This window comes from Mesoplodon densirostris, chromosome 6 (assembly GCF_025265405.1).
Source record: "Mesoplodon densirostris isolate mMesDen1 chromosome 6, mMesDen1 primary haplotype, whole genome shotgun sequence".
NCBI classification, from domain to species: domain Eukaryota; kingdom Metazoa; phylum Chordata; class Mammalia; order Artiodactyla; family Ziphiidae; genus Mesoplodon; species Mesoplodon densirostris.
In genome coordinates, this window is record NC_082666.1 from 3266952 (window position 1) to 3280823 (window position 13872).

Here is a 13872-nt window from a genome sequence, read left to right on the forward strand (position 1 = left end):
CAGCCTGGGGAAAGCCCCTGAGGGCTGGGCCATCTTCTGTGGCCTCCGGGAGAGCCCAGTGCAGGCAGCAACCCTGTGACACTCTGTATGCAAAGGCAGGCGCTGGCTGCACAGTCATCCTGGCCAGTTTGGTCCAAGGTCACACGTGAAACCATCATGACACAAACAAAAACCTAGTGCAGCCGCCTTTCCTTCCTCCCGCCGCAGTCTGAGTGTGGCCGGTTTGTTCTATGCGCATCTGATCTGGAAGAGTAGTTGGGAAGATTCTCTGTTAGTCGTTTGGTTATTTTATGCTGCCCCCAGCCCTGTCTGTCCAGGCCCTTCCGGCCTCGGGGTTGACGACAGGGGGCCTGGAGGGCTCCTTCCAAGTCCCCTTTTATAGGAAGGAGCACAGGTGGCCGGTCAGGGTGGAGTTTGGGCCCTTGGCTGTGCTCAGGGCCAGCGTCTCTGCTGACACAGGCTCTCCTTGACCTTGCCCTGCCTTGGAGCAATGCCCGTTCCAGCCTTTGTCAGCTGGACTTAAAGGATACCCGCATTTTTTAGTTCTAGGAAAAGCATTTATCGGAAATGTGATGACATTCTGGTCCCGGGAGCCACTGGGGATTCGGCCCATCTTTACGCTGTGTCCCCTCCAGGCCTGTGCCCCGGAAGGGCATGGGCTAACCTGTGACCTCGGGGCTCCAGGCTTTGGACAGTTGGGGACTCACAGCGCCTGGTGACGTCCTTGTCACCAGATTGGTGGAGAGTGACCGAGAGGTCCCCTTGTCTCTGCACCCGGTGTCCTTGTGGCCAGAGGTCTCTGACGGACTCTCCCAGGAAGAGCAATCCCCTCGTGAAAGGGCATTTTGCATGGCACATTTAATATGTTCTCGGTGACTGCTTAAAAAAATCTCTTTGTCCCTTTTTGGTTCATTCTGATGAAACGTCTTCTAATTGTACCATCCCGGCATTCTGCACAGCGCTCCGTGACTGATAAATGGAGATTACTTTGCTCTTTTGTTTGTAGAGAAAAATGAAAACATTCCTAGCTTGCATATTTTTCTCTAATGCTTTTCTGAGGAGACAAGATGGAAGGTTTTGCATAGTGTGTGCTTTTCCTCCTCTGCCTTGTTCTGGAAGAGGCTGGCAAAGTAATTAAGCTGCTTATTTTTGCTGGGAAAGTAGGACAGGTTCTTCCCGGCTCCACCTGCCACGCCCGGCTGCCCCCGTAGACTCAGGGGCACCCCCGTCCAGACCCACCTGGGGTGGCATGTCCTCCACGGGCCAGTCCAGACGCCTCCAGAAAGGTCTTCCCTGGGGTGTTGACTTGTGCTTTCTGTAGAGGCTGGAAACACGAGAGGTCATGGCATCTCCTAAGTGCAACCGCAAAGTCCGTTTCTCAGGAGGAGCTAGAGACGGATCCCCCGGCCTCAGCTGCCGTGGACGCTCGCCACAGTGGACCATGCGGGGGGCCTTTCTTGCCTTGCACCCAGGCTCCTGCCTCCACTTGGGCACAGCTGCCCGGCCTGCCGAGCGGGGGGTGCCCTCAACCTGTCCACCATTCCTTGTTTCTGACCCTGTAAAGGCTGCCTGCGGGGAACGCCGCATTGACCATGGCCGTATTAGTCCATTGCATGCAACTCAGCTGGGCCTAAAGAAGGGAGCCCTCCTGGAATCTGCCGAGAGGCCGAGTCCACTGTGGGTTTGTGTGGTCCAGCGGCTGAGTGTGAAGCCTCCATCGCCTGCATGCTGGCCGTCGTGCAGTGAATTAGAGGCGCTCGTTCATCAGCCCTGCGGGCAGCTCACCCTGCAGCACTCGCTGTGGCTTTCAACAAGCCACCTCCCTCTCCAGACTCTAAAGACTTTCCGCTAAAATCCTCCTGGGCGTAGCATCTGCCGTCTTCCCCAGCATCGCGTGACACCTGCAGATGGCATCTTGTCGGCACGTGCCGTGCTCTGTAGACGTGCCGGAAATTAAACTCGCGTTGCTTTGCTGTCAGCCCTCTCCTCTGGAGGAGAGTGTGTGCAGTGCAGCCAGATGGGTGCCTCCGTGCTTCTGTGCAGAGCAGAAGCAAGAGATTCCTGTGCAGCCGAGCTAAGAATATCTCCCAGCCGCTGCACTGTGAAAGCTGCACGTCCCCACTGCGTCCCAGTTTCAGCCAGTGCAGAGGGGACACGGTAGTGAAACCACCTGCCCTGCCCCGGGAGCCTTGGTGACAGAAGCAGGACAGTCTCCACAAAGTCACTGACGAGATACAGCCCAGAGGTGGCTCCTGAGAGGGGACACCAAGTCTGCTCAGAGAATGAACACTTCGTGACCTTAGAAAGATGAACGGTTTTAAAATATATTTCTCAGCACGAAGCAGGGCGATGGGAAGCAGCTGGTGAAACTAACCTGTCTGGCTTCACGACCTTCCTGAAATTCATGCAAAATGAAGCAAGAGAAATGGCCCTTTTAAAAGAAGGCTGGGACGTCCGCTGTTTGGGCGTGGGGTGAGGGTTGGCGGGGGCGAGCCTTCTATTGGGCGCTTTGGACATCTCAGTGTGCCAACTCCAACTCTCTCTTCGCAGGGTTTCCAAGGCAAGACCGGCCCTCCTGGCCCCCCGGGTGTGGTCGGCCCTCAGGTGAGATACAGCATCCCCTGGTGTCACTGGTCGTCCTGGGTCCCCACCCACACAGGAAAGAGAGTCACGCTCGGGACGGAAGTTCCCCACCATTCTCAAGGTCTGGGTGCAGCCAAGAGGGCATCACAAGGCCCGTAGTGCTTGTTTAGAGATGTGCTCCGTGCAGGGGGCCACGTGTAGAGAGCAGGGGAGTGATCTGTTGACATGGACATAAACGGAGCAGGCGGAGCCATGGGGGCTGCCAGGCCTGTGGGCAGACCAGGCTGGCTCAGGAGTCTGGCTTCCGCCCCCTGGGCAGCCCACCCCTTGGTGTCCATGCAGCCTGATTCCCCGCCCTGGATCCAGTACCCAGGGCTGCTGTTCTAATCGCCCGCGGATCAGTGTGAGGACGGGCTTGCAGGCTCAGAGCCACAAAACAGGGCGCAGTCACCTTGCTTCTCGGAAAGTTCGCACCTGACGTGGCACTGAATAAGATACTGACCCAGGAAATGCGGGTGCACTCCCCACTCCCTCTCTCTGCACTGGTTTCCCCGTGACACCCTGGGAAACACAGGCCCTGCCCCACTTCACTGGGGAGGAGACACAGGACCACAGGGCCAGGCAGCGGCTATTGAACACCACCCACCTGGTTCGCTTTGACCTTTCTGGATCTTTACCGGAGGGAGATGACTTTCAAAGGAATGGGGAGGTCTAGTGGGCTTGCAATGGCCCTTTGCCTCTGTGGCCAGGCTGTCCTTAGACTTAGGAAGAGAAGGTTACTCCCTTGCATGTCCCCCGAACACAGTTTATGGCTGACACACTTTTCCCAACAGGGTCCCACGGGAGAAACTGGTCCCATGGGTGAGCGTGGCCACCCTGGGCCCCCGGGCCCCCCTGGTGAACAAGGGCTCCCGGGCCTGGCCGGAAAAGAAGGGACGAAGGTGAGTGTCCGGGACTTCCGTGCCAGGTAGACTTTCCCAAGGCACCATTTCGGCCTTTGGTCTGCTTTTTTCTGAAGAGTGGGTAATTCTCAAGCAGATACTCGTCGTGCCAGTCCATCCCCCAAACCAGGAACTTAGTTCAGCTTTTGCTCGCTTTGAAGGAGGGGCTGAGCAGACCTGCCGCCTGGATGGATGTGACGGGGGCTGGGGGGACCGCCTTTTCCCTGGGCTGCCTACGCCCATTCCCAGAAATGGATACAACTCTGACAATTCATGTGTCTAAATGGGATTTAACAGAAAGCGGCCCTTTAAAAAACTGCCCGCTGTAAGAGGTGAAAGAATAAATATTAAAAATATCTATCCCCATCCTGGGTACCCCAAGCTGGTGGTTATAACTTCCTGTGTTTTAGCATAAAAATGAACAGCCTTCCCCTTTTCAGCTTTTCAGTGAGGGACACAGGAAAGATAAGCTCTCCAGCCCCTTGTGTGACCACATACAAGAAATTAAACTTGAGAAGTAATCAAATAGTGAAAAAATTACACACACGTACATATGCATGCACGCATATATGCTTGAGTACATATGTATGTGCTTGAAAAACTACAGGCATATGTGTGTGTATAATACAGAGCCAGGTGTCTGGCCACAAAGAGAGCTCTCTGAGTTTGGAAAGGAAGCCAAGGGCATGCTGGTTTGAAGACCAATATGCTGCCATGTTAGACCCCAGAGAAAATTCTGGAGGATGTCAAAGCTTTAGTGAACTTCAGGGAAGGTACATGCTCAGGTGGAGAATCTTTTCAGACTATGTGGTTTCAGGCTTGAGACAAGTGTCTTGAGCAGCAAGTCCTCTTCAAGGCAATGCTTCCCATGCTTCGGCCACGGACTCCTTCCCCTGAGCCCAGTTTTCGAGGATCCCCAGATACATGAGAAGGGCAGACGTGGGGCCCTCAGCCCCGGTTCAGCCGTCGTGGCCCCGAAGGACATGGTGGGGACCCGGGCCTCTGTGGAGCACGACTGGAGTCCCGGACGGAATCTGTCCCCAAGCCACACGCAGAGCCAGCCCGCCGCACAGGCCCCCGGGTGTGAGCTTGGGCTGCACTCCAGCGCGTGGACCTGCCAACCAATGATTCAAGTCAAGACTCGGAGGTTCCTTTTAAAGCCAAGTGCCCAGGGAAGCCCCCCCTCCAGCCCAGGTCCTGAGCGGATCTGGAAGACCAGGCCCCGCCCAGCTCCCCGTCCACCCTGGTCTTGGGCATCGCTCGGAAACTCACCTATGGCTCTGATTTCAGGGTGACCCAGGCCCCGCCGGCCTTCCTGGAAAAGATGGCCCCCCAGGGCTACGTGGCTTTCCCGGGGACCGAGGGCTTCCTGGTCCAGTGGTGAGTGAGGGGCCAGCCGGGGGGGCGGAGCTGGAGGCTGCCCGGCCTGGGGGGCATCTCCCCTCGGTGCCCTGCCCACATCTTGTTGCTTTGCAGGGGGCGCTTGGACTGAAAGGCAGTGAAGGACCCCCAGGCCCTCCAGGCCCCGCGGTGAGTGTGCTGGCTCGGCACGGAGCCTCTTTCCCACCCTCTGCTCTTCAGGCAAGACGGGCGTCCCGAGGCCCGGGGAGCACACACACCTGCCCTGGCCCCGCGTGGGTCCTGGGAAAGCTGTGGTGGCGGAGCTGGGCTTGGGAGGGACGTGGACAGTGTGCCCGAGCTGGCAGCCGGTGACGAAGGGCCAGGGGCGGGGGCGTGCTGTATGAGGACAGCTGGAGAGCCGGGTGGTTTGGAGAAGGGCTGCATGGGCCCCCAGCCTGTGGAGGAGGCTTCGGGTGGGCCTGGTCCCGGAGCAGCCGGGACAGGCACGGACACACAGCTCCACGGCCTCAAGAGTGGGGCTGTCCGCACGCCTGGGGCTGCCCGCACGCCTGGGGCTGCCTAAGGCAAAGGTGACCCAGCACAGGCCGGAGGCCTGTCCCCCAGAGCTGTGCTGTCTGTTAACCTAGGTGGTCCCCCCCAACTTTGAGTCTAGCTACAAGAGGAGATCCAGAGTTTCCAGACCCTGGACTGTGGTCTGGGGGGATCAGGGGCCACGAGAGCCTGTGCCCACCCTCCAGAGACACGCCCACGGGCCCCCTGTTCTTGCCTCTTTATGGAAATGCGACATCTGTGTTACCTCCCCCTGCCCTTCAAGTGAGCCCATCTGACAGCCCCCTCACTCCCCTACAGAGTGGGGCTTCAGGAGCTTCCCCTGGCCCGTGGCTGGATTTGAGGGTGGACCATGAAATGACCCCCTCCCCTTCCCCTGAGTCATGGGCCATTTGAGAGGGACAATGACAGGGAAGTCAAATATTGCCTTTCCTTGTGATAAGGGCCAGGAACAGGACGACACCCCAGACAACAGTGGTCTCGCGATGCTGAACCCCTAGAATTAGTCCAGGTGCCCACCTGTCAGCCCCGCTCCTGGGCCAGAGCCTCGCCTGTAAAACGTACAGCGTGGCGGAGCAGGGCAGCAAGTGAACGCTCTGTGGCAGGCGGACCCCAGAGGGCAGAGTGGGTGCCAGGGCCCCAGAAGAGGTCATTCAAAGCCAGGACTTACAGAGGGAGGATGTGTACTCAGACACCGTAGAGGGACTTGGACTTATGGGTTTGGGAGCGAAGAGGGGGTCAGAAACACAGCCTCAAATGCTAGACCAGATAGTCTGTGTTTGCAAGGGTCCCTGGGGAGCTATTATGGGCTCTAGAGTGAGAGGGTGAGTGGTATGACCAGGCGGGGCTTTAGGAAGTTGTATCCATGCATTTGGAGAGCCTTTGAAATAAACCACTTTTCTTGCCTCACCCCAGGGATCTCCAGGGGAGAGAGGTCCGGCCGGTGCTGCTGGGCCCATCGGAATTCCAGGGAGACCTGGGCCCCAGGGACCTCCCGGGCCGGCTGGGGAGAAAGGAGCTCCTGTAAGTACTTCCTCAAAGAAGCTCTATCCCTGCCCCTGAGCTGTCCCCTCCCCAGGCATTTCCCTGGGGGTTTGCGGGATCGGGGAGGTGGGGGCAGTGTGTGGTGCCCAACTGTCTTGATTGAGGTCCAAGGGCCGATCACAGTGGCGGCCAGGTTCTTTCCTGGAGTTGCCTGAGCTGGAGGGGTGTTCTGGAGCGTCTGGGCCAGGCTCGGCCGGTCACACCCACGCCTCTGGGCCCCAGCACGTGTAGGCACAGGGAGGGGTGGAGACAGTGTGTCCAGACATGGCCTTGGCCCCAGTCCAGGCTCTGGGTGCCCTGTGTGGATGGGCCACTGCCTCCTGCTGTGTACACAGCCCCCTGCCCCCTGGCCTGGGCCCACGGCTGGTCAGTGTATGGGAAAGGTGGATATTTGGGGTGGTGCTTGCATTGTTGGTCTGGGGGTAGGCGTGGAGAAAGGAAGGGACGGGAGACATGATGGGCAGATAAGCAGCTTCCTCCCAGACCCCTGACAGCCGACCACCCAGTGAACCCCAAGTGTGATTGCCCCAACCCGGAGGCTTTGTGAAAGCTCAGGGGCAGGGGGTCTGGAGTCTTGCTTTCCATGAAGGGGTTAGAGAGACCCTTCCTGTCTAGACACCTCCTGGGAAGCCAACCGCCAACCCCTTCCCCAAACGACTCCCCAGAACGCCCCTTCCTGCCTGGACGTACCCTCACCCCGGCCACGTTTGACGTCTGCCACATGAATTTGGAAACGCCTGCCTGCCCCTGCATTCAACCAGCCACAAATCAGAGACAAATTCCAGCTCAAACCTCCCCTCCGAATTCTGAATGTCATAGGAGCCCGAGTTCCAGGGTAACGGGCTACGAGGATGGTGTCCCGTTGAGTTAAGACACCTGTGTGGATTGATTTCTGTTAGAAGGGGTGGTTTTCCTTATGTATTTCCCTATCCATGGCTCATGGGTAGAAAGAGGGCCCTGGTTGCCTTCTCGGCCGAGAACTCCCCATGGGAACTGCGCTGGACACGTGGGCACCATGGAGAATCCGGTCAGTGTGTCATCGGCAGTTCTGATCGCATCAGCTCCTTCCCGTGAGGCTCCCAGGACACGGATCCTGCTGAATTCTGCCCCAGAACCCTGACTGCTGTCGGGCGCTGGGTGCACATAGAGCACACACAAATGCGGTTGGAAACGGTTGAGTTCATTGTTTCAAGAGAGTAAATACTTGAGCAGAAGCCTCTCAGGGTTGTATCATCCTGTGAAAAGCTTGTCATGCTTCCAGAATAGCTGCAGGAGAAGAAAAGGTCAAACAAAGGTCAGGTGTCATGTCGGGCAGGAAGTTTCCCTGTGAGCCATGATTAGCCTGGGCATTTTGTGGCTTAATTAGGGAAGAACTTTGATCAGGACGAACTAAATCGAGGAGCAGGAAGTGAACTGTGCAGCAGGAGGGGATGCCGGCCCAAGTCGGTGACTGTGCGATTGTGCACTTTCCCACCCGTGTCCCCTCCCCGACGTCCACGCCTCGTTCTGTGCCTCTGCTGGGAGGAGGGAATCCCGGCTTGGGTGAGAAAGTTCCAGCCACTCACAGCGTGGAACGTGGCTGGTAAAACTGAGCAAGAACTCAGTAAGGGTCATTTGAGATGACCAAGGGGGCAAATAGGAAAATGAACCAAAACCATGAGGAAGGGAAGATAGGAGTGTGTGTGTGTGTGTGTGTGCGTGTGTGCGCACGTATGTGCAGGTCCGTGTGCTCTTGCAGGGAGGGTGTTTGCAGGGAATTGGGAGAGTAAGCAAGTTGGCCGAGGCCGGAGCTCAGGCCCTCCTGGCCCCTGGCTTGGACGATCCTGCACACAGACCCGGGAATCTGGTTGGCGAGGTTTGAATCCCAGCTCTGCTGCTTACGAACGAGCCTCAGTTTCCCCATCTGTAAAAGAGTAGCCCTTCTTAGGATGGGCGAGGATTAAATGCAGAGATGCAGGGGAAGGGGTGATACAAGGCTGGACTCGGAGCCGCCCTCGGTGCATCCGAGGGAAATCCATTAGGACTGTGGTGATGGTCCCTGCCCAGGAACTGCCCACTTCCTGCCTGTGGGCCTCTCTGTGGGGGATGAGCTGGTGTTCCCACGATGGAGCTGCCTTTGAACAGGGGTCTCCTCTCCTCTTTAGGGCGAGAAAGGTCCACAAGGCCCAGCTGGCCGAGATGGTCTACAGGGTCCCGTGGGGCTCCCTGGTCCAGCTGGCCCTGTGGGTCCCCCTGGAGAAGATGGAGATAAGGTAAGAAGAATTCGGTGAAGTCCCCCAACCTGGACCATGCACAGCCAAGCTTGGCCAGTGCCGGCAGGTCAGAGCTGGCTGGGGGGCGGGTTCCTTTTTTTTTTTTTTTTTTTTTTTGCGGTACGCGGGCCTCTCACTGTTGTGGCCTCTCCCGTTGCGGAGCACAGGCTCCGGACGCACAGGCTCAGCGGCCATGGCTCACGGGCCCAGCTGCTCCGCGGCATGTGGGATCTTCCCGGACCAGGGCACGAACCCGTGTCCCCTGCATCGGCAGGCGGACTCTCAACCACTGCGCCACCAGGGAAGCCCGGGGGGATTCCTTTTAAACCAAGGGATGCAGGCGATGTAGGGGCTCTGGCGACAGAGGGACCCCATGCTGCCATCCGATGTTCTTGGCATTAGTGGATGATTTCGGAATAGCTCATAAATAATGGTAATAAATGAGATCTCTGACGTGCTTGAGGGGACTAAGACGCTGCTTTTCTCCTGTGTAGTTTTGGTGTTGCCAAAGACATTTGCTGAAGCAGCCAGAGCAAGGGGAAATGCTCTCAGTCATTTCAAATTCTAAATCTGTGGAGCCCGATTTAATGAGGTTTTTTTACTCACTGTCTATTTTTAAATGTCTCCACTTCAATGATCAAGGCCCCCTTCCGTTAAGAGCATGCTTTCTAATCCTGACGCCGTTATGCCGTAGCTTGTATTTTTTCCTCCATTTGATGAAGACAGTGGAATTTCTCTGTTCGGTTTAACTTTCTGTTTATGAGAACCCTCTGGTGACATTTCCGACTCCGTCACCTCTGCAGCGATGATGCCTTTGCCTCTCAGGGTGGGAGCCAGCCCTGCACAGCAGAAACACTGGAGAGATTTTAACAACTTTGGAAGCATAGTAACTGAGTTGTCTTTATTATACTGTCAGGTCATCCAACTTGCCAAAGTAAACATTTCCATTATGATGTTTTATCCCACTTTCAAATCTGGTGCAGTCCTGCAAAGCGTGAGATCAAGGCCTCATCCCTTTTCGTTCTCTTACTAAAAAAGAAATCAAATTAATATATGGAAACGTTTCTTCTTAGGAAAGTTATAGGGCCCCCTGGAGAGGAGGTGATTCTTACTCTCCAGGAAAAATTAATTCAGGGGAGCAGATAACGTGCAAATGATTATTGGACCGTCTGATGGGTCTTTCATATGTTCCCACAGGGGGAGATCGGGGAACCGGGACAGAAGGGGAGCAAGGGAGACAAAGGCGAACAGGTAAGGGGCCACGCGAGCCACACGCAGGGCCACCGGTGGAGCCACGGCACAGGGCTGTGTGCTCGGCGTGGCACACACTCATCACCGACGTGAAGAACCATTATAATATAACAACATTCCCACCGGGAACTGATGAGACAGCCGCTGGGCTCTGGGCTTCCCTTCCCTGTTGAAATCTTGGATGTGTGCGTGTGCCTACATGCGTGTGCACGCACAGGTATGTGTTAGGTGCACATGTATGCATGTAACATGTATCGGTAAGGGAATCCCTTATTAACAGATGAGCAGGAAGCACTCACGGGTTTTGTGAAGTAAAGCACATTCAGTGTTTTTGTCCTTGAGGTTTTCGGTCCCACAGACATAATCACCGCCCTCCGATGCTGAGGGCTGCAGGATATTCCAACAGGGGCAGCACCCTGACCAAATGCCTCTTAATTTTCCCTTAAAAAAAAAATTCTGCTTCAGGAATACTGGTGCGTTCTTGCAAACGCCCTGTCACTTGGCTGGCAGCTCCGCCCGGTGGCCATGGAAGGAGGCTTGCACTGCGGACCTTTTCGCCAGGCGTGTCTGTTCCCAGGCAGACAGTGACCACGTCCCTGTTGACCCGGGACCAGTCAGGCTCCCCAGGACAGCGACAGCATGCTGGCCTCTCTCACGCTCTCCCTGTGCCAACAGTGAAATGTGCTTGGGGACACACTTGGGGGCAGGCGTCGTGCTGCCAGGTGTGGACTTTGGAGTCAGTCCCTCGCTCGGCCACGGATGAGCCACGTGATCTTGGTCCGCATTTTTAAACGGGGCCTCTGGGGCCTGTGTCATGGGTGTGTGGTGGGGGCCGAGACGATGCACGGTGGCCTCTGGCGGGACGTCGGTGTGGCCGTCCCCCCGCCCCTGACCGCACATGCTCAGGGTTGAACAGAGAGCATCACGCATTCCAGAGCCGGCAGCCTGGCCCAGGACGGCCAAGCATGGGTGCAGCCCCGATGACCTTGGCTTCAGGGCCCCTGCGTGCACTGGCCTTTCTCCCTCGGCCTCAGCCGTGACTCAGGAAACAACTCTCTCTGTCTCTTCCCCACAGGGTCCACCTGGGCCTACAGGACCTCAAGGCCCCATTGGACAGCCAGGCCCCTCTGTGAGTATCAGAGAGTCCCCACCCCTCGAGCTGATGCGGCCCCGTACCTGGTCCTCACCACACTCAACCATCTCCCTGTAGGGAGCTGACGGCGAGCCAGGTCCTCGTGGCCAGCAGGGCCTCTTTGGGCAGAAAGGTGATGAAGGTCCAAGAGGTTTTCCCGGGCCCCCGGGACCCGTGGGGCTGCAGGTAACAACAGAGTTTGCACAATGGCTGGGGGTCCACGTCAGCTGATTCCTGCATCTTTGTGACGCCTTCCCCTCCCCTCCCCTGCCCTCCCCTGCCCTCCTGTCCCCTCCCTCCTGTCTTCTGAAGACCAGGGCAGCTAAGGCGAGGCTGCAGGGGCTTCTCCGTACATGAAGTGCTGTGAATTCTTAGACTTCCAGACACACCCATATTCACTTCTCTTAACCAGTGACATGTGTGAATTTGCTCATTGTAAAAATGTTGGAAACTACAGATAAACTGTTAGAAAAGGAAACAAAAATGGCTTCTCAGCACGTGGTGGTGCCTTTCCACACCTCCTAAACGCCTGTGCTCACACACACGCACATGCATGGTTCTATTTGGTTTTTGCAAACTGCGAATCGTGCTGCGTGTATAGTAAGTTTGGATCCAGCTTTTACCACTTCCTCTTATATTACACGTCGCGTCAAATGTCATTAAACATTCTTGGAACACATCACTTTTTATTTATTTTTGAAAACGTGACTCTCAGTCGCTGCCTTGTGTCCCAGCATATGGTGGTGACATAATTGATGCAAACATTTCCCTGCTGGTGACTCATTAGGGTTTGTAGTTTTATGGGACACTTTCAATAGGCACCTTGTCAATAAATCCTTGCCTACTTCTCTAATTCTTTCCTTGCACTAATTCTGAAACTTGGGATTTGGGGGACGTGCTCTTATGTAGCTGTACGCTGGAAAGCACATTCCTGTGGCTTTTGAATGCTCGGCTTGGGGTCTTGCTGGGGAGGTAGTGAAAGTTGTGTGTTGGGGGGATAGAGCCGCGCCCACGTGCCGAGTTTCTGATGAATTCCTGTTCTCAGGGTCTGCCGGGACCTCCAGGAGAGAAGGGCGAGACGGGAGATGTGGGTCAGATGGTGAGTGGCACCGGCTCGTGGAGACCTGGCCGTGGTGGCTCGTTGCTGTTTCGGTGGACGTTTGTGTTTTCTCCGGGCTCAATGGCTCTTCTTCTCCCAGGGTCCCCCAGGTCCCCCCGGCCCCCGAGGACCCTCCGGAGCTCCAGGTGCTGACGGGCCGCAAGGCCCCCCAGGTGGAATAGGCAATCCTGGTGCAGTGGGAGAGAAGGTGATTCACGCCCCGTCACTGTCCCGGTGTATGATGTGTGAGCGTGTGTGTGTGTGTGCGCGCGCGCGTGCATGCGTGTACACGTGCACGTACCCATGTGTGTGTGTCCACCGCGTACACGGAGATGTCCAGGTGCACTGCTGGGCCCTTCCTGCTGGATGCATTTTGAAACTTAGAAGGTGTGTGCAATGGACCTGGGAGCCCTGCCCTTACCCAGGAGATTTTCCAGATGATAACAAGCACCAGCAAAGGCCCCGCCCCCTCCTCCTCTGAGATTTGGCTCTAAGAGACCTAGTTATGTATTCCTTGAAGTGTGTAGTTGCTACCTTTTCAACTCCCGTTTCTGTCAAATCCTGTTTTCTCATAGCCCCGGGTCCTCTGCATCTGATCTGGTTAATGTTAGGGCCTGGGCCCTGGAGATGATGCGAGCACGTTGGACATACGTACGTGCACACGTGTGTACATGCCTTACTTGCGTGCATGCGTGCAGCGGGCGAGACGGTGCCAGGGTCTGACTCCACCTGGGCCCAGGAGTTTGCACTACTTTTTTTTTTTTTTTTTTTTTTTTGCGGTACGCGGGCCTCTCACTGCTGTGGCCTCTCCCGTTGCGGAGCACAGGCTCCGGACGCACAGGCTCAGCAGCCATGGCTCACGGGCCCAGCCGCACTGCGGCATGTGGGATCCTCCTGGACCGGGGCATGAACCCGTGTCCCCTGCATCGGCAGGCGGACTCCCAACCACTGCACCACCAGGGAAGCCCTGCACTACTTTTAAAGCACTTATCCCAGTTCCTTGGGGGTAGAAGGAAGGGGGTGGACGTGCCCCCCTGTGTCTGCGCTCCTTTCACACCGTTCCAGGACTTCTTTTCTGACATCAGGCCATTCAGTTGAAAGAAGTCTCCCATCACTGCTCATTTTTTACGATAGGAAAATCAGAGAAACACACCTGCTGAGACCACCAGTGAATGGTGTGCGACCTCTGCTCAGGGCAGCAGGCTCTCCCCGTGCCCTCCCCACCTGCCACAGGGCACGTCCCTGCTGAGGCCACCAGTGAATGGTGTGCGACCTCTGCTCAGGGCAGCAGGCTCTCCCCGTGCCCTCCCCACCTGCCACAGGGCACGTCCCTGCTTCGGCCGCCACCACTCTCGCCCCTCCTGCTCTGTGCCACCTGCCGGCAAGCGGAGGATGTTGTGCTGTTTTCTGTCCACCTCTGCCTAGCTGTCCCCCTCCTCCTTTCACCTGGTATCTCTCAATCGTCCTCCAAAACTCGCCCGCAGCATCCCTTCCTGGGGAAAGCCATCTTTAATGCCCCCACGTACCCTCCGCGCCCACTCTGCGTGTGTCACATGCCTGTGTATATCACGGTCACCGCTTTATCCCCGGGTCCCTCACCTGTCTCTCCTCCAGTCCTGGGAGCCGTCAGAGGACAGTGACTGCGGCTCACCCCCGGCC

At 56.7% G+C, this 13872-nt stretch overlaps 1 protein-coding gene across 5 annotated transcripts in view; it reads left to right on the forward strand.

The window, feature by feature from the left end:
* The window catches only part of COL5A1 (collagen type V alpha 1 chain), a 159781-nt gene that overhangs the window by 119918 nt on the left and 25991 nt on the right, over positions 1-13872 (forward strand). For all 5 annotated transcript variants that reach the window (XM_060102023.1, XM_060102018.1, XM_060102019.1 and 2 more), the window contains exons 38-48: positions 2551-2604; positions 3417-3524; positions 4815-4904; positions 5001-5054; positions 6351-6458; positions 8624-8731; positions 9929-9982; positions 11058-11111; positions 11193-11300; positions 12160-12213; positions 12314-12421. In XM_060102023.1, coding sequence (XP_059958006.1) covers positions 2551-2604; positions 3417-3524; positions 4815-4904; positions 5001-5054; positions 6351-6458; positions 8624-8731; positions 9929-9982; positions 11058-11111; positions 11193-11300; positions 12160-12213; positions 12314-12421 — 900 coding nt within the window. The remainder of the gene's footprint in view (positions 1-2550; positions 2605-3416; positions 3525-4814; positions 4905-5000; positions 5055-6350; positions 6459-8623; positions 8732-9928; positions 9983-11057; positions 11112-11192; positions 11301-12159; positions 12214-12313; positions 12422-13872) is intronic.